The sequence below is a fragment of the Vanessa cardui genome, chromosome 23 (assembly GCF_905220365.1).
Source record: "Vanessa cardui chromosome 23, ilVanCard2.1, whole genome shotgun sequence".
In the NCBI taxonomy this organism is placed as follows: domain Eukaryota; kingdom Metazoa; phylum Arthropoda; class Insecta; order Lepidoptera; family Nymphalidae; genus Vanessa; species Vanessa cardui.
The window spans coordinates 3,028,349-3,047,344 of NC_061145.1; the positions used below are offsets into that span (position 1 = coordinate 3,028,349).

Consider the following 18,996-nt stretch of genomic DNA (forward strand, 5'->3'; position numbering starts at 1 on the left):
TAATTTACTGCAATAAATTTTCGTTTTCAAAATGTCAATTTAAATTTTCGCGCGAAAACGGATCTATATTTCGTATGACGTCACTGCTGTCTGTCACTAGCCCACTGATCGTACTTGTCCTCACTGGCTTTCATATTTATGCATTTTTCCTCGACCTTTGAGATACATTTTTGTAAAAATTTTAAACGGACTATTGATAATCCGAAAAAGAGCTATGTTGACGTATGTTTTGTGTCAATTTGTTCATCTACTTCAATACAGTTTTCAAATAAATTGTTTTTGATTGAACCTGAATGACTCCAGATTCCTCTTTTCAGCTTCTTTGACAACTTCCATTTTAATTCGAAAAAAGCAATTAATTTTCGTTTCAATATTCAATTTTTTTACAACTATAACCTCAAATAAGTAGTCATAACAGGAGTGACGTCATTGAACGCTAAAAAGTGTTTTGAAATACGTTCCGTTTCACGTTACTTTAATTTGTGATTATTGTTAACAAACAAAATTATATTAAATATATATCTGCTGTGGCTCTTATTTTATTCTTTTTGAACATTTTAATAGCAACATTTTCATAAATATTATATTTGCATGTCCCTATGAGACGGATCTTAACCTCCGATAAATAGGATTATTTTTTTAACGTACAAAAGAATTTTTGGAATAATGAAGTCGGTTGAAAATAAGTTACGTTTGTCCGTTTTATAGATAGAAAAAAGTATGGAATAGATACCTTTCCCTTTATTCAAAAGTCCGATTCGTTTAAGCAAAGATGAGGTTTTGCTTTGAAAGAAAAACATGGAGAAGATGTTACATAGATTTAAATTTGCTGAGAATATGAAACAAATTTTTTACAACAAATGATTGACTTTATAAAAATAAACGTATTTTTATAGGAAAAAAATGTATTGCATTTCCTTTCCAATTCAACTTTTTAATTAAACTTTCGTACATTTTGTATATCCCTAGTTTGTAAATATCGTGGTTTTTTTATGACGCTAATTACAAGGCTCATTAGGCATAAGTTAAAGCGTTTTATTATTAAACGTTAAGATAGTAAATGAATGTTGTAAGGCGTTAACAAATGCGTCTCGTTGGATATCTATAATAAAACGTGTATGAGCGACAAATCTGAAAACGCCTTAGATTTTTCAAGCTATTCAAAACTAAGCAACTATAATAATTATACGTTTATAATTTTGAAAAAATCATTTTGGCACAAACTATACTGAAATAATGCCAAGAATAGTCATCCTTGAGATCAACAAAACTTCACATATTACTCTAATTTAAAAAATACGAAAACAACTAAACTAACATATACAAGTATTTCTGGAACAGATTATATCGACTCACGACAACTTCTACAAAAAAAAAAAAAGAAAAAAATACGTAACTTTTTTTTTTTCAAATCGTAAAACGAAATAATCTGAAACCTCATTAAACTAAATCCGCGTCCAGGGTTCATTTTTTAAAATCACCTGGAATTCGAAATTTAAAATTACTTCAACGTTCACACATTGATAACAATTATCGCTGTGATTGCCTCGTTAATCAATTGCATTAATATCCTATAACATTCAACGTTAACACATTACGATATCACATTGCAAACCTTAACTGACACTCTGGTTGGCGATGGAAACGACAGGCTGCTGATTGTTCGCAGCTATCACCGTGGAGCCGGGCGGTATCTTCTGCGGTACCATGCCGTCTATGTGCCTGTACTTCTTGAGTCTCGTCCACTGGCCGTTGTTGTAGTTCATTTGGAAGTGCATCTCGGATAGCATCGTCAGGTACGTGTCATCCGATTGCAGGACATTCTCGATGTTCTCTGAGAGCTTTATCGTTACTATGTTGCCGAGGTTCGGACATGGGTTGTCTGTAAAGAATAAAATCATTATGATTAACAAACCCATTAAACATCCGATTTTAAAGGTAAAGTAAATACATAAATAGTAAAACTAAATACTAATTTATTTAATAAACTGTATATCTGTAATACAAGGGTATTTCTGTTATTGGTGACCACCTCCGTGGTCGAGTAGTGTGTACACCGGTTTTCATGGGTACGCCACTCTGAGGTCCCGGGTTCGATTCCCGGCCGAGTCGATGTAGAAAATTCATTAGTTTTCTATGTTGTCTTGGGTCTGGGTGTTTGTGGTACCGTCGTTACTTCTGATTTTCCATAACACAAGTGCTTTCGCTACTTACATTGGGATCAGAGTAATGTATGTGATGTTGTCCCATATTTATTTATTATTTATTTTATTATTTATGTCTTACGGGCATCCATGTACCGTATGTATGTACCAATGTTGGCTGCATACATTTAATCTAAATTATAATCTATGCTGTAATTTTCATGTCATAGGAGCTAATGTTGGATTGGATATAACCTAACTTTCAGGTAATTTCAAATCTATCTTATTTACTTCGTATTCTATACCGGGTCCCTTTAGATTAAAATTATGTAGCTCTTACCTCTGGAGCCGGCCATGAAGCCGAGAATAAGTGCCTTCTCGGGTCTCGTGACTCGGTTAGCATTCCGGAACATGTCTTGGGCCTCCATCATTTGCTCACGCTGAAAATAGTCAATAATTTAGTTTGTGCTTAAGTGTGTTAGAACGCGTGCATCTTAACCGATGATTGCGGGTTCAAACCCAGGCAAGCACCGCTGACTCATGTGCTTAAAATTTGCCTTATAATTCATCTCATGCTCAGCGGTGAAGGAAAACATCGTGAGGAAACCTGCATGTGACAAATTTCAAAGAAATTCTGCCACGTGTGTATTCCACCAACACGCATTGGAACAGCGTGGTGGAATATGTTCCAAACCCATCAAAGGGAGAGGAGGTCTTTAGCCCAGCAGTGGGAATTTACAGGCTGTTGTTGTTGTTTGTGTTACGTCATCTCTCTCGTGTGTGTGTATATGTGCGTGTGTGTGTGAGTGTACGCGTGTGCGTGCGCTCACCGTGAGCGACAGTCCGCGGCTCATCTGTCTCGTGTGTATATGTATGAGTGTGTGTGTGTGTGAGTGTATGCGTGTGCGTTCACTCACCGTGAGTGACAGTCCTCGGCGCGGCAGCAGCGGCGTCTGCGCGGGCGCAGCGGGCGTGGGCGGCGCGGGCGGCGCGGGCGCGGGGGGCGCCACCTGCGGGGGACACGGGTTAGCATGTTACATAAATGGAGTCCCTTATTAAGGAGTCGTCTCCTCAACACTACGCTTACACTGATATGTTAATACAGTAAAATCATATGCCCTGCATTAGCATATTATTATTATTGACATTGAGAGCATCCCTAACAGTTAATACTGTAGTAGTAATAAATTGATATAACCTTATCAATCTAACTATGTTTATACATTTTAACAAATGATACTGTTACATTATCTGTTATGATTAAAAAATACTTCAAATAAATTAGAAATACTTAACGATCCGCACACCTTACTTAAACCTCTATACAGATTTTAAAAACATTGTAGTAATGACTTTCATAATCACTAGCAATATTTCATCTGGTAAATTTGAAAACAAAATACTTGTAAACAACTCACAGGGTGTGTTATTTGATGTGGTATATTCTGCGGTGTCTGCTGTACAACTTGTTGTGCCATCTGAAACGATGTATTCAAACATATTTAATATGTGGAAATAATACAATTACACACAATTTAATTACATTTATTATATTCATTGACAATGTCGAATATATTTGATTATATATGATTAGTACGCAACGTATCTGAACGACTGTGAGCGTTGTGCATCGCATTAGGATAGTATGAAACATCTAACATAATATTAGTGACTGTACTAATTGACTTTAAACTTAGAAAAAAAAGATGGAACGACCAGGTGACATTGCTACGTCTAATATAGACCATTTATTAATTTAAAAAATATATATGTCGGCGCGGAGCCACGAATTTAAGAAAAACACGTGTCCAGAAATGATTATTTTAATAATTTAAAACTATTTCATTGTTAAATGAATAATTTTTAGTGAATTTTGAAATGTTAAATTACTCTGAAATATTTTAGTGTTTGTAAGCAGATGTTATGTTGAGTGAATAAGTCTACCCACCTATTTTTGATATAAAAAATCAAGCGCCCGCCGGTATCGACAGACTTGGTCGAGCCGTCGGAGCGATCGGACCGTCTCATATTGGAATAAATCAGAGAGGACTATTTCCTGAGTTTTATTTCATACCACCGAAGATGGTGAAAGATCGAAACACTGACACTCGTGACGTCAGCATAGCTGACGTCATGTTTTTTAAAAACGGGCTCGGGCATGCTTGCTCCGTTATATATTAAACTAGTACAGTATAATAATGATAAGGTTAATTATTCATGTAGGAAGGATATAATATTCAAATATTCGGATACATTTTTTAATTACGTTTGAAATTGTTGGACTTTTATCAAAACCAAACAAGCTTTATAAAATAAATAAATTATATTTTACTAGTTGGCAACACTGGACTGACATGAGACATTTTTAAAATTCGTAATCAATTATAATTGAAAAAAGTGCAGTCAGAGATCGAATTATACGAACCGGCTTGATGTTCTGAAGCAGCACAGCTTTCCCGCCCTGCTGTAGCAGCACAGCTGACGTGTTGAGCAAGCCCTGCGCTGCCAGCAGCACCGGCTTGCCACCAGCCTGGCCTGCCAGCAGAAGCTTGGGCTGCTGACCCAGGACGATGGGTTTCGCTCCCGAGCCCTATGAGGAACGATATATTAATTTGACGAACTCCATGGTCGAGTGATGTGTACACCACTCTGTGGTCCCGGGTTCTATTCCTGGCCGAGTCGATGTAGATTATCATTAGTTTTCTATGTTGTCTTGGGTCTGGGTGTTTGTGGTATCGTCGTTACTTCTGATTTCCATAACACAAGTGCTTCAGCTACTTACATTTGGATCAGAGTTATGTATGTGATGTTGAAGCATAAAATAAAAAAATCAAGTGTGACATGTCTTTTGTACCCTCAATAAAACGATTCAGAAAATTATACAATTCTCGGTATACATAAGCAATTGACTTGTTCAAATATGTTTGTAAGAATCAATTCAATAAAATTTGAACAATTTATATTTGAGCTTATATTGTAATTCAAATGTATTGATATTGATTAACTTGCTTACTACAAGGTTTGTTCTAAAAGCAAGTAGCCATCATCGTATACAGTGTTCTAAAGGCGGTTACCTGCTGTACGAGCAGGGGCGCGGGCGCGGGCGCGGGCGTGCTCTCTCCCTCCGCGCTCTCCGCACTCTCCGCGCCCTCCACGCTGTCCGCACTCTCCGCACCCTCCGGGCCCTCCGCGCCGTCCGCCTCGCTCGCAGGCTCGTTACTGGCTGTGGAAAGAATTTTTAATCAGCATTTCATTTCAAATTTATTATCAATTCTATATTTTAGTAATTTCCTAGTTCTGTCCAGTTTTAGACAATGGCACTATGAGAAACATTAACGATTCCTTACATCGTTCACACCTTCTTTGGATACGGATACAGTAGTATTTCTCTGCCCGAAACGGTACTTTAAACTTGTAATACAACAACACAGTGGTGCTTAGTGATAGGATAAAATGATGTTACTCCAGGCGAAATTGCATCCAGTAAAGTGATAGAGATAAATAGCATAGGCACAATATTGTTTAATCTTATTTAGCTGTTCTCAATAATGTTCATATATGAATTTGCTGGATGGAAGCAAATTCAATGTTTATCTATGTGACTTACGTGGAGGCTCGTCCGCTTTGGGCATCTGGAAGTTGTTGAGTCCCTTGGCGTAGTCGGGCGGCGGGGACGCGGGCGCCGCGGGGGGAGCTTTCTTTGAACCTTCCTCCATTTCTAAAATCATAATTAAGTATTATAACCAAAAGTCATAAATAGTATTAATGATAATAAACTGGTAGTATACTATACTAATTTTTATCCTAACATACACCATAAGTGATTTTTTTTTTTTGTTTTTTTTTATTTCTTTTTTATTATTATGAAAATAATAAATATTGTGTTACTTTCTTTTTTTTGTTTTTTGTTTGTGGTGTGCAATAAAGAATTCATTCATTCATTCAAAAGTAATTCCGGGTATATGTGTCTGAGTTTCGAAAGTACCAAATTTAAATGAGGACATGAGTGGGGCGTGCGGGGGGGGGGGGGGACTCACCTAGCTTCCTGCGTTTCTTGATCTGCGCATGCGTGGCGGGTTGTTCCGTGATGTCCAGCAGCTTGATGCCGGAGCGGGGCGGCGGCCGCACGGCGGGCGGGGCTCGCGCGCCGCTGCGCGCCGCCCAGCGGGACGGCAGACCCTTCAGCGGCGCTGTACAACGCACAATTATACTTTAGTCGTACACGATAATTTTATTTTATTTTATTTTTTTTATTTTATTTTTATTATAATTGGGAAACATACAGTATACACCACATACATTATAAAGCAATTAATTCGTTCACACACATAATTATTCATAATACAATCATTTTTATTACTAGAGTCAAAATATAAAAACAAATTAATTGTGATTCAAAATGTGTAATAACAGTAAATGTGGGTAAAATAAGAACTATAAGATATGTTAACTCCATGGTATTCATAAAAAAAATATACAGTGGAATAAAACTAGTTTTAACGGATTTAAATCGCGTATATTAATTATTTTTATTTTATTCCGACGTTTCGAGCACTTTGCAGCATTCGTGGTCACGGGTAGACGGATGATAAAAATAATTAATATACGCGATTTAAATCCGTTAAAACTAGTTTTATTTCAATGTGTAATAATCGCGAAAATCTAAGACAACATTATATCCAGTGGGCCTATACTGTAACATAACAATTGTCAATTCCAATTGTAGAAGTACAAAATATATAGAAATGAAATATGTATTGGATCACATGATCAACATTGATTGCTTTGTGTTGAATAATTTAGAAAAAAAATATTTCGGCAGTGAGTGGTCCCTTTTTTATGGACTTTTGAATTGATTTTTTTATGTGTATGATTCTAAGTGTATACATATAAGACGACCTCCGTGGTCGAGTGGTGTGTACAACGGTTTTCATGGGTACGCCACTCTGAGGTCCCGGGTTCGATTCCCGGCCGAGTCGATGTAGATTACCATTAGTTTTCTATGTTGTCTTGGGTCTGGGTGTTTGTGGTACCGTCATTACTTCTGATTTCCATAACACATGTGCTTCAGCTACTTACATTGGGATCAGAGTAATGTATGTGATATTGTCTCATATTTATCTACACTAATATTATAAAGAGGAAAATTTTGTTTGTTTGGTTGTAATAGGCTCAAAAACTACTAGACCGATTTTAAAAATTCTTTCACCATTCGAAAGCTAAATTAATCCCGCATAACATAGGCTAAATTTTATTTTGAAAAATAAATAGGGTTCCGTAAGATATTTTGAGTTTTTCGGACAAAAAAGGAAAAAATCTACCAAAAGTTGATTTTTTGCGTATGATGCCTAAACTATAAAAGATAGAACTATAAAATGTTCTAACTCCGGTCCTTAGAGGGCATAATGGCCTCCGACCCTAATAACCTCATCAGATTCGTGGCTGATGTTGGCCTGGCTGAGGTGTTGTGATCACGAATTTGAGGTTTATCACAATAGATCCAAGCGCCGGTTGCAGTATCTTCAAATGTGACCGTGCCTCAGCAGTGGGGATATTAGAAGACTGATTATTAACCGTTATCTACGCGGGCGAAGCCGGCGACCGCTAGTTTATTATATAAGATCAGGTCTCACTCGTGTCCGTCATCTTGCGGGGCATGCCGCGGCTGCGAACGGGCACGGTGGGCGCCTGCGCTTTCTTCTGGTTTGCTTGCACCTCGGCCGCCTTGCTGAGCAACTCCGTGCGCAGCGCGACCGACTTCGGCTTGCGCTTCAGGGTAAAGTGCTTCACTGGGTTGGGTTGTTGTCCCACCTGATATTAAAGTTTCATCACATTACTCCTCCATCATTACTGGTGTATTCATTGGAAAATTACAAATATTTAAGAAAACATATTTTTATAAAGTATGCTTTTTCTGACTTAAAAATATGAGCACTCGGAACTAGAACCCAAAGAGTCAAAATTGAGAGGATTAGAAAAAAATTGTAAATTTTTCGATATTCTGATCTTCCCCCATATAATAGATTTTTCGATAGTGATTAACTCATTTTATTCATTTTTATAAGTGTTTATTGTAATCTTTGTTCACTTGGGACGGCATTTTTTACAGTGCAAGAGCGGCGCTATATATGATTGTCAGCATATCTTAGATTGTCGAATTAAAAGTTAACAATATCAAAATCATATCAGATTATTTTAATAAATAAATCAACTAGACAGAGAACCTGATGACACTTGCTCTGAAATACAATTGATAAAACAAAATGGATCAGTTCTAGTAGTGATATACTTCATGAAAATACAGTTCTAATTCCAAGGGGCATATTAAAATAAGATCTTTAATTGATTGTGTGGGGATCATAACCATTGTCAACCCGATAAACAGTTGCTGCTATGCAATAAACATAAACCTGGATCTTATGGAGGGACATTCACAGAGGGTTAACAGTTAAAACTAATTCTTGTTGTTTCTTGAATTATTTCTAAATTGAAATTTGAATAGAATAATATTTTGAATGCACAAATTGACAGTGAAATTAAAATATAGTTGTCATTACAATTTTTTTCAGTTCTTATAAGATTGAATCTTTCCAGTCTTATGTGAGACATTTTGGAGATTTACAAACCTCCTGTATACAGTTTTTGTATCTATAGTCTATTTGTAATAGTTAAGGTTGCATTTTCTACTAATGAGCTTTGTTTGATAACTTTTCCCAGACTATATAAGCACATCAAGCAATATCTTAACAAAACACTATTTATTACAAAATAGTCTGTATCTGTCTTAAAAGTATAAACCAAAATAATATGAAATTTATATATCAATTGGATGAAAAAAGTTTATTATTATATTTAATATGTTTCGACTAATTCTAATCTAATGTTTCATTTCATTTTCTAATTTAAAATGGCCCAATTTTACTTCATTTGTAGTAGTAGTAGTTTCCGATGAAGTATGTTTTGTTAAACTAGTGAGCTTATTTTATAAAATTTGTTTCTTAATTAGTGTTTATAAACGCGACTCTGAGTAAATACTCTAATGCTTATATATTTTTATCAAATAACATTGTTAACTAGAAATTAGTTAAAACTGATTTACCCAATAACTGAATCCACACTACCTAAATCAAATAAATTCAATTTCAAATAAATCATTATAAATTAGGGTTCTCCAAATCACATAAAACAATTTTTCTTTTACTAATTTATAGATTATGAATATATATATATTTTTATACATACAACATGACAAATATGGAATTATTTAAATTTAAATGCAACAATAATGTTACATATATTCTATTTATATACCTTATATATACTCTTTAAAATACTGTCTAAAATGTCATCCAACTATATGGCAAAAGTAACCATAATATGATGAAATTTCCTTTTTTTTTATTACACCAAGGCATTCATATAACACAGCTATAATATAAACTTACCTCAATGAAACAAATGGAATATCTTACCAAATAGTACTTTAGACACATTAATTTTTAATTAAACACTTATCTCAATAATCACTTAATACTTGATCTAATTGAAAATTAATTCATATTTAATATATATGTTTACTAACCACAGAAACTAAGGCATTTTTATTTAAATAAAGGCACTCAAGTGGTAACAGTCCAAGGTCTGAATGTTTAGCTAAGGCTCTCCTCAGCTCTCCGATCATATCACTGAAGATAGGCCTCGTCTCGTCAAACTCTGCTATCTCTGTATTGAGAGTCCCGGCTGAAGGGAATGTTTTAAGGACTTCTGCGAGCATCGCCACCCAGAGATCTGAGTCCACTGCCGCAACCTCGATAATCTCTTCCAATTCATTTCTCCACTGTAATATTTTTAAAAGCAATTAAAATATATAAAATTTAAATTTATATGTACATAATCATTATAATAACATTTTTGGTATATTTATTTTATTAAAAAATTTGAACTAAACATTTCATTTAACAAGATGTTTCTAGTACAATAATTATGATAAAAAACTTATTAAGGTTGTAGTGAAACTCAGTTGGAATTAGTTAATTATTCAGAATTTGTAATCTAGAAAATTTATTTTGTTAAAAATTAATAATACATTAAATAAAGCGGGAATTTAAAAGGCTTTGCAATATAAACATCTGCAATAACATAACCTATTTACAATATGTTCATTCCAATGTTGAAGAGTGTTGTAAAGCTGGTAATTGTTGACATTTATAAAAAGGAGGGAAAGTTAGAACATATTTACAACAAATTATTAAGTGTTTTGTTTATAAAAACAAAAACACGTACATGATAATTGTATTGTTGATTAAAAGCCTGCGAATTTATTATTTACTTTTTGCAATTGCTAATCGTAATAATCAAATATTTTTTCAAGCATACCAACTATTATTTCGTTTGTTTAACTACTTAATACGACAATTTTTCAATATTCTCGACAATTATTTTATGACAACAAATACTAATATATAATTTGAATTCATATATCTCTTTTTAACCCATTACATATCATTCGGATACGAAAGAGATGACGCATATTATACAGTTACGCAAAACCATAGAACATAAGAGAAAAGTTACCTCTTCAACATTTCTGCGCGGGATATGAAAGAAACTTAGCAATAATTTTAGTTTCACTTGTGTTTGCAAATCTGGAAAGCAATCCTTTATATTTTTCAAAACTTCAGCGTTTAATTGTGTACAAATTGAACCGGTTGTCCAAGAATCGTTCGAAGTTCCGAGTTTATTGTGGAGCCACAACGATGTGTCACTATCCCGAACGTTCGCCATCTTGCAACTGAGATAGTGACGTATCCGTCAGCTAGGCAAGTAGCGTGCTTTTCGACAAAAATTGATTTGAGTTAACTTTGTAAGATATCGAATTTTATTTTATTTTAATAATTGTTCATATTAAAATGTTAATTTATGATAGTATTCATATACCATAATTATGTAATAAAATTAATGTAAATGTAAAGACCTTAATCTAAATATTCAAGTTGTCATTAATTTTTATATTTTTTTAATAATTTGCACGCTTTGGCTTGTAATTGTTTATAATATAATACATAAACGTTATTTTTTTCGTCTTTTCATTTTAAGGCACTAATTACAAGTTCAATTTTAATAAATTTGACTGAGTACATCACTACCTACATAAGTCTATGGATAGACATGAATCAGAGACATTTATGTTTATTGTTGCCATTAAAATTATCCAATAACTATAAAAATACATTGTAACAAAACAAAGCAATTTTACAATAGAAAACTAAATAAAAATATATAGGTAGATATATTATATTACAAAAAATGTTAAATTTTATTTCTTACCTTTTATATCTTACAATTTTGAGTAAAGTATAACTTTACTGAATCTTATTATATATATAATAATGCTAGCAATCTGAAGATAGCTAGCAAGCAATCCACTCGGTGAAGATTCATGCAGTAATTATTTTTAAATCATATTTGCATATATTAAAGCATTTCATGTTATTAATTCTTATGTTAATAAAGCTTTATTATGTATATTATATCTATGCACACTATCCGAAGTGACAAGAAAAAGACAGCTAAAACGCGCTTTCATTCAAATTCAAATTTTATTGATAAAACAAACGTCATGTTTGTGTAATACATGATCGTATTGAAATTATTTATTAACAATTTATAAAAAATGACTGATATTTATGAAACTTCTATGCAATTAAATATGTATGAAGAAGATTCTAATGAAGAAACCACGCTTAATCTTTCATCGCAAGGCTTGGTGAATATTCCGAAAATTAATAACAATTTTTTAAGTGTATGTAATTTCATAACAACTAAAGTTTTATGCCAAAAAATTTAAAATAACATAAATAATATTTTATACAAGTTCCAACATTTTAATGTTTCAGATGATATATTTACAAAATAACAAATTAAAAAACCTATCCGATGATTTTTTTCCATCTTTGCCAAACTTAATGTGGCTTGATTTGAGAGATAATGAATTAACTGATATTCCAAAAACAGTAAAAAATCATAGATCACTAAGTCATCTGCTTCTACAAAATAATAAAATTACACATTTGCCGAATGAATTAGGTACTGTTTTGACTTTGAAAGTGCTTCAATTGAGCGGAAATCCTATTATAAGTCCGCCAAAAGATATTTTAAACGCGGGAATTGCTAAAATTTTGACATATCTTTATGATAATTATGTCGATGAAAAATTCGAAGCTGAAACTTCGCAATCCGATAAGGTAGAGAATAATGTTGACTGTGAAGATAAATTTATAAGAGGAGCTCGCAGTTACAATTCCGTGTTGGACGGAGACAAACTACAATCACATAAAACTTTAACAGTGCAGTTTAACGAAAAAGACATCTACGAGGATGACGAAGAGAAAGGAAATTATTCCAAAGTAAAGGGAAAATGTCCTAAACTGCCCAAAAGTCGCACCAAAACGTTACCGCAATATTGTCAAAGTGCTAAATATTTAAAGCCAGTTTTTACTCTTCCTAAAAAAATGCAAGATGAAAAAATTAAAAATTCTTTCTTGATGGATTTGGCTTTGAAGAAGCAAAAAGATCTTATTGCTAAGAGAGATAAAATATTGCAAGGGAAGAGGTGAGTGAGAAAAATAAGAAATGGAAATGGCTATAAAATATTAAAATGTCTTCATTACTATTTGATTTATCGATTTCATGATTATGATTGAATGTATTGGTTTTTACTACTCTTTGCAATAATACCGGCAAGATAAACAGTAGTAATTGTCTATGACATCATCTATATTAAAATTATAAATGTGAAAGTAACTCTGTCTGTCTGTCGCTCTTTCACGATTAAACCGCTGAACCGAATTTTATGAAATTTTGGTATGAAGCATACTTGACTTCAAGAAAGGACATAGGCTACTTTTTTGGTCACACTGGCGGGGTCGGCATTAGAAATTCGCATCCCGAATTTGATGATAGTAGGGGTTGTTTCTTAAAGGGGTTGTTCCCCTCTCTCGAAATTTACCACTTCCAACCCGCGGAAACCCATAGTTTTTTTTTAATGTGCGTTTAAAGTTACGTGTAACGGATCGATATTTTACATTATAATTAACCTTAAATCATTATTTTTATGTTTATTAGCTTTTTTCTGTATTATATTTTAACAAATACTATATTAATTTATAGTAAAAAAAACGTGTAAAAGTTTAATTTAATTTTGTAGTGAAGCGATTCTTTTGTAAAGAAAATAATAATCACTCAGAAGATTTTACGAACATGATAATAGAATACAATATAACATAAAATATAAAAAAGATCCATTTATCGCATTATTAAATTCAGTCAAGTATATATACAGATAAATGGTTCTTATAAATTTCTAAAATATACCTATTGTTGTTTCTATTTTTCACCCAAAATTAACAGCTGTGTGGGGCACAGGAGTGGCGAAGCCACTCCGGCAACAAAAATAGTAGATAGTTATAGTAGCTAAGGATAGGTTAGGTTAGGTTAGATTTTATGACCAAACGCTGCGCAAGCCGAGCGAGCGAAGCGAGCGTGCCGCGGCAGCGGCCGGCGCAGCGCCAGAAATCACATTGTATACCAATAATTGGAATTTTATATCTCTCCCCTTCCAAAATTTAACTAACAGTACGAATTTTGATGATTTTAGTATTGAAATTTAAAAATTGAAAAAAAAAACAACTAATGATTTCCGCGCGGGGGGAGTGGTGGTGTAGGTACTACACCACCCCCCTTACCCCCCACCCCTTCCCCAACCTTAAATTCGGGATGCGAATTTCTAATGCAATCCCCACTGGCGTAATATGGTATCGACTATGTTTTTAACCGACTTCAAAAAGGAGGAGGTTATCAATTCGTCTGTATTTTTTTGTATCTTTCAAATTTAACATAATCATTTACAAAAAAAATTATAACCCTGAGAATTTTAAATTCAAAGCACTGGAACGCAATTAGATCCATATTTCAAAGTTTCCTGGTTAGAACACGGCGCTTTATCTACCTGTATATTTAATCTACACCACATAGTATTTTATTATGAAGTACGCCGTAGATATAAATCTTTCTATTTAATTGATATTGTATAAAAATTTACTCAGGAACATCGAGCTACTTCGCAACTGGCGTAGGGAATATAAAAATAAACAGATCACATTATCTTTAGAGAATAATTCCTTTAAAATGATTCCCAAGAGCTATCCATATGACACAAGTCCAGAATACATGACGCTGCTCAGTCGAGAAGACATCGAAAAAGATTTACCTGATAAATATAAAAGGAGGTTGTATAGAAAGTGTAAACCTACAGTTCCCAGAAAGAACAATAACGATGTTCACTTGGCTATGAAGATTAAGCAATTATTTGAAAACTTGGAAGCTATTGATTTGAATAGAGAAACGATGTCTCCGAGAACGGAGCAGAAAGTGCTTCAAGGAGAAATACAAAAGGTAAGCATTATTATCGGCAAAGGTGACAAGTTAAATATAATTTTCTTTAATATAGCATTGGATTCCTGACTTCAGTGGAGTACTTATTTATCGTCCTTGACAGAAAAACTTCAATCCGCTGCATTCGCGATGAAAGTTAGGTAACTAACTGATATTTACACCACCTGTTTAGTAGATTTTGGATATTTTTTAAAGTGTTATGTCACATGGCTTATTACTATGGGGTAAAGGTGCAGATATTGAATGAGTATTTATTTTACAAAAGTGAGCAGTCCGGTCTATTTATTATCTTGGAGCTAGAGATTAGTTGTAGTTACCTCAAAAAAAATTAGCTTGGAGCTTCTTCCACCATGCTGTTCAACTGCGAAGTTGATTCAAATACAAATATTATTTAATTTATTTCGATAATTTTTATATCAGTGGCGATAATGAGATGAAGTATAAGAACAAATTAGGCACTAAACACTTTAATCATTGAATTAAATTATTACGCCTAATATTTACTCGTTCAGCCTATAAACTTAATTCGGATGTGTTTAATATACAAATAAAATATAAAATATGTCTGAACAAATAAATAATTTTCATGTCTTATGTTTCAGATATCAGAAATCAAACAAAAATTAATGGAACTCTCGACAACAAACACGAGATCGGTTGCTGAACAAAATGCATAACGGTAATGTTATTCTAGTAATATTTTTTAATCTGTGTACTTATATTAAAAATAAAACATTTTTTTCCTTTAATAAACTTTAATGTTGATTCATCACCAAGATGGCCGGCACCATAAAGCATTTATAAATTATATAAAATATATTGTTTAAGTAAACAATAATTTGAATATTTTTAAAATAGTCTTCAAGTGTTGGTAAAATTATACATGCACCTACATACATTGTAGTTAGCACTTTTATACACAATGAAATTTAAAAAAAATACTGATTTGACACAGAAGCTGATTAAAAATTAATCATAGACAAACATAGAGCTAAAGAAAGCTGAAAGTACAACCACACTAAACACTTTGTGGTAGAGCAACCATACTTAAGATCAAATACCAGAAAATATTATGTAAGTTAATAGTGTCCGCATATATTGACACCAATAATCCGACAACACAACCAATCACAAGACAATCTTTAGGCTTTACATGAATTTCAAGGAATGGAATAACACTGTGAACTTTACCCTTAATCTCATTCCTTCCATCTTGTCAAACACTATAGGATTGTTTACTGTGGAATAGTAAGATTGTTTGTTTGGTTTTTGGTTCTTATTTCTCGATAGGAGAGGGAAACGGCTTACTATCTCAACTTTGTTATTGCTCCACATGAACTATACAAATATTCCCCGTATATCCCCCCCCCCACATTCCTATACATTTAGCAAAACTATATTTTGCCTTATCCATTTAATCAATTTCAATCATCAATATTAAATACAAAATTTGTAAAACATAAAATAAATACTGTTATTAGCGTTAACTTTGTTTGTCTATGATTTACAACATATGTATATACTTATGGTGTCTCTTTACTTGGCGAACCGTATTTATAGTATTTGCCTTTTTAAACATGACAATTATTAATAATCAAAGGTATCAAATAATAAAAATAATTATGCAATTGATCGTAAACACTTGTAATGTTTAAGGCGTGGATACATGTAAAGTGGGCTTATTAATGCATAATTTATAAGTATTGCATTTAAAATCTTTCATAGATAATATAATCGAAAAGTCGACACACATCAATGACTTACATCTGTTAAAATATTTCGACATATTTTACTTATTTGCAAATTTAGTCCACATGTAAAAGTACAAACAGCCAAGTAAAGAGACTCCTTTTAAACTTTTACACATAGCAATTGGATATTTATAAAATAGTATTACTGAAGACATGTGTTATTATATTGTTGATTATAATTCCTTAATAGCAAACATAAAACTCATAGTTGACTAAATGTGATTAAAAATTATAATTTGAATATATATTAGCTAAAATTAAAAAAATCACAATAAAAAAAATGTTAGGATTCTAACTTAAGAATGCAATTCATCTACATCAAGCTTGTGTTAGTGCCTTGGAATGCTAAAAAGCTTTAGAAAATTAAGCATTACAAAATTTTAATTCAGTACAAATATTAACTTTTTACAAACTAGTGGAAGAAATCGTCGACAAAATGAAAATATTACAAAATAAAATACAATAAAACGTGACTTTGTAAGCAGTACAAATAATACCTTACGTACAATATTTTATACGTGTTAAGTATTTAAATGCCAATAATTTTATACAATACAAAAACAATTTGTATCATGACATTTTATCTCTAAATACTATGAAGAGTGCACATACTAAACGCACAGTTTAGAATAAGCCGAGAGAGAGAAACAGTAAAAAAATTTACTAAACAGTTTTTTTTTCGTTTAAAAGATACAATTTCTACAATTGTTAAATGGGAATAAATTATCTGACAGTATTTAATATTCATAAATTATGTTAAAAGTATTTTGCTCTATTTCGAAATACATTTGATTTTTAAGATAGCAGTAGGGTTCTCATATTGTAAAATACAAAATATAATTATACCATATAAACTATACAATAATATACCACCTTCTTAGTTTTGTTAGGTAAGTTTTGTGTGTATTAATATTTAGAGATAAAATACCAGTCATTTGAAGCTTAACAGATAAAAATTTACCTATGAATATTCAAGCAATTCCTAAGTAATTATTTACTAGTTTATTTATAATTATTATTTAATTATTAGCAATAAGATCACTAGATGCGCTAGTTTAATTTTTGCCTAAATATACTTTTAGAGTAAATTTTGTCATAATTGTAATTAGATAATATTCGCATTTGATAAATTTGTGTGTCTGATGTTTTGTTTTCATTCAATTAACTATAATTAATGTTTTAATTTTTTCATCAGTATTTATATAGTTTATATCTTAAACCATTTGGAATATGGATCATATCATTTATTATCTTTGAAATAAAAAAAAAAATAAGCAATTCCTAATCTGCAATGAATGAATGAAATACGAATGACATTATCATTCATTTCATTCTCATCACCATACTAGGTTGCCCGGAAAGGTTAAATCCAATGTATGTATTTAACAATAAAAACAAGACGATAAAGTAAAATATTCATCATTCCGATTTCAACGCGTACAAATCGCCAGTCAGACGTTTATTTAATTAACACTCGAGATAATATCACACTCCGCTTTCAAAACTTCATTTTAACTCAGTCTTTGCTTATCCTTGACTAGGCTCGAATATCCAAATACACCCGTTCACTTAATCTACACATTGATTCTTACTTACATAATAACATTAAAGTGCAGTCAAGATTACATTATATTCAATGTTTATATACTTTAGAAAATAGTTTTATTTAGAACTTAAAAAAATTGTTACTTATCATTTATTTCATGATATTATCTGTGGAATAAGTTTTTTACATCTAAAATCCAGCTGTTTAGAGTATGCGTTTCTGACTGATTAATTTTGTTAAATATAAAATACTGTTATCGTTTATTTTTCCTATTAACAAATAATATTATTGAAAAAGAAATAATTATGTTGAATTACAGTAAATGATATAATTTTGCACTTGTTTTTCTTTAAATAAAATATTTAAGTCCATACTGCACTGTTCAATTCAATTCAAACTTTGACACGCAGTAGGATATATGCATTAAAACAGCTATACCATCATCAGCAATCCTTAGTATTTGACTTATGAGTGACATCTTAGTCCTCAAGGTTGGTGGTTGGCATTTGCGATATATGGGATTCGATTTGATATATGTAGCTGGTTGCGTCAATACCCATAGGCCAGTCAAAAATAAAAAGAGCTAAACGGCTATATAAATAGTTTATTGTTATATTATACTCGTAGTTATGGCCATCTAACAGACGACAGAAACGCATCCTCATATCAGCCGAACTTAAGACATTATTTTATTTGAATTATTTTTTTGTTTAGCCGTTTATGAATGAAATCAATTCCATTTTGATTTTTTTTTATAATCTCAATGTTTTGGCAATAATGATACAATACATTTACATTTATCTGTTGTTATATCAAACGTCTCATATCTAAGCTAAAAATATTTACATATTGCTAAAGCTTATAAAATGTTCAGCGCTAGGTTTTTAAGGAGTGATAGTACTTACTATATAAAATTATTCGTTTTGATTGTTGAGTTAAAATAAGATCATTTAATTATATAGTCTATTCCAATTGAAGGGTTTATGGGTAGATAGACAACTTTGACCTTGAATTGAATTAACCAGGGATGGTTAAAAGTACAGAATGACTATAATATATAATATAATGATAGACTAGGTACCACCAATGGTACCAGCATTGA

General features: G+C 32.2%; 2 protein-coding genes across 2 annotated transcripts; one reads left to right on the top strand and one right to left on the bottom strand.

Moving 5' to 3' along the window:
* Positions 1–685: 685 nt before the first annotated feature.
* LOC124539614 (negative elongation factor A) lies at positions 686–10,943 on the bottom strand. Its single transcript, XM_047116909.1, has 11 exons — positions 10,719–10,943; positions 9,727–9,981; positions 7,778–7,955; positions 6,182–6,334; positions 5,752–5,862; positions 5,219–5,367; positions 4,570–4,734; positions 3,563–3,622; positions 2,975–3,154; positions 2,485–2,584; positions 686–1,882 (listed from the first exon to the last, which is right to left on the bottom strand). Exons 1-11 carry the CDS (start codon positions 10,926–10,928, stop codon positions 1,617–1,619), a joined length of 1,827 nt encoding a protein of 608 aa, XP_046972865.1. The 5' UTR covers positions 10,929–10,943; the 3' UTR covers positions 686–1,616.
* Positions 10,944–11,767: 824 nt separating this feature from the next.
* LOC124539821 (E3 ubiquitin-protein ligase LRSAM1-like) lies at positions 11,768–15,549 on the top strand. Its single transcript, XM_047117179.1, has 4 exons — positions 11,768–11,946; positions 12,041–12,756; positions 14,249–14,597; positions 15,200–15,549. The coding sequence occupies exons 1-4, from the start codon at positions 11,818–11,820 to the stop codon at positions 15,272–15,274; spliced, it is 1,269 nt and encodes a 422-aa protein (XP_046973135.1). The 5' UTR covers positions 11,768–11,817; the 3' UTR covers positions 15,275–15,549.
* Positions 15,550–18,996: the final 3,447 nt, after the last annotated feature.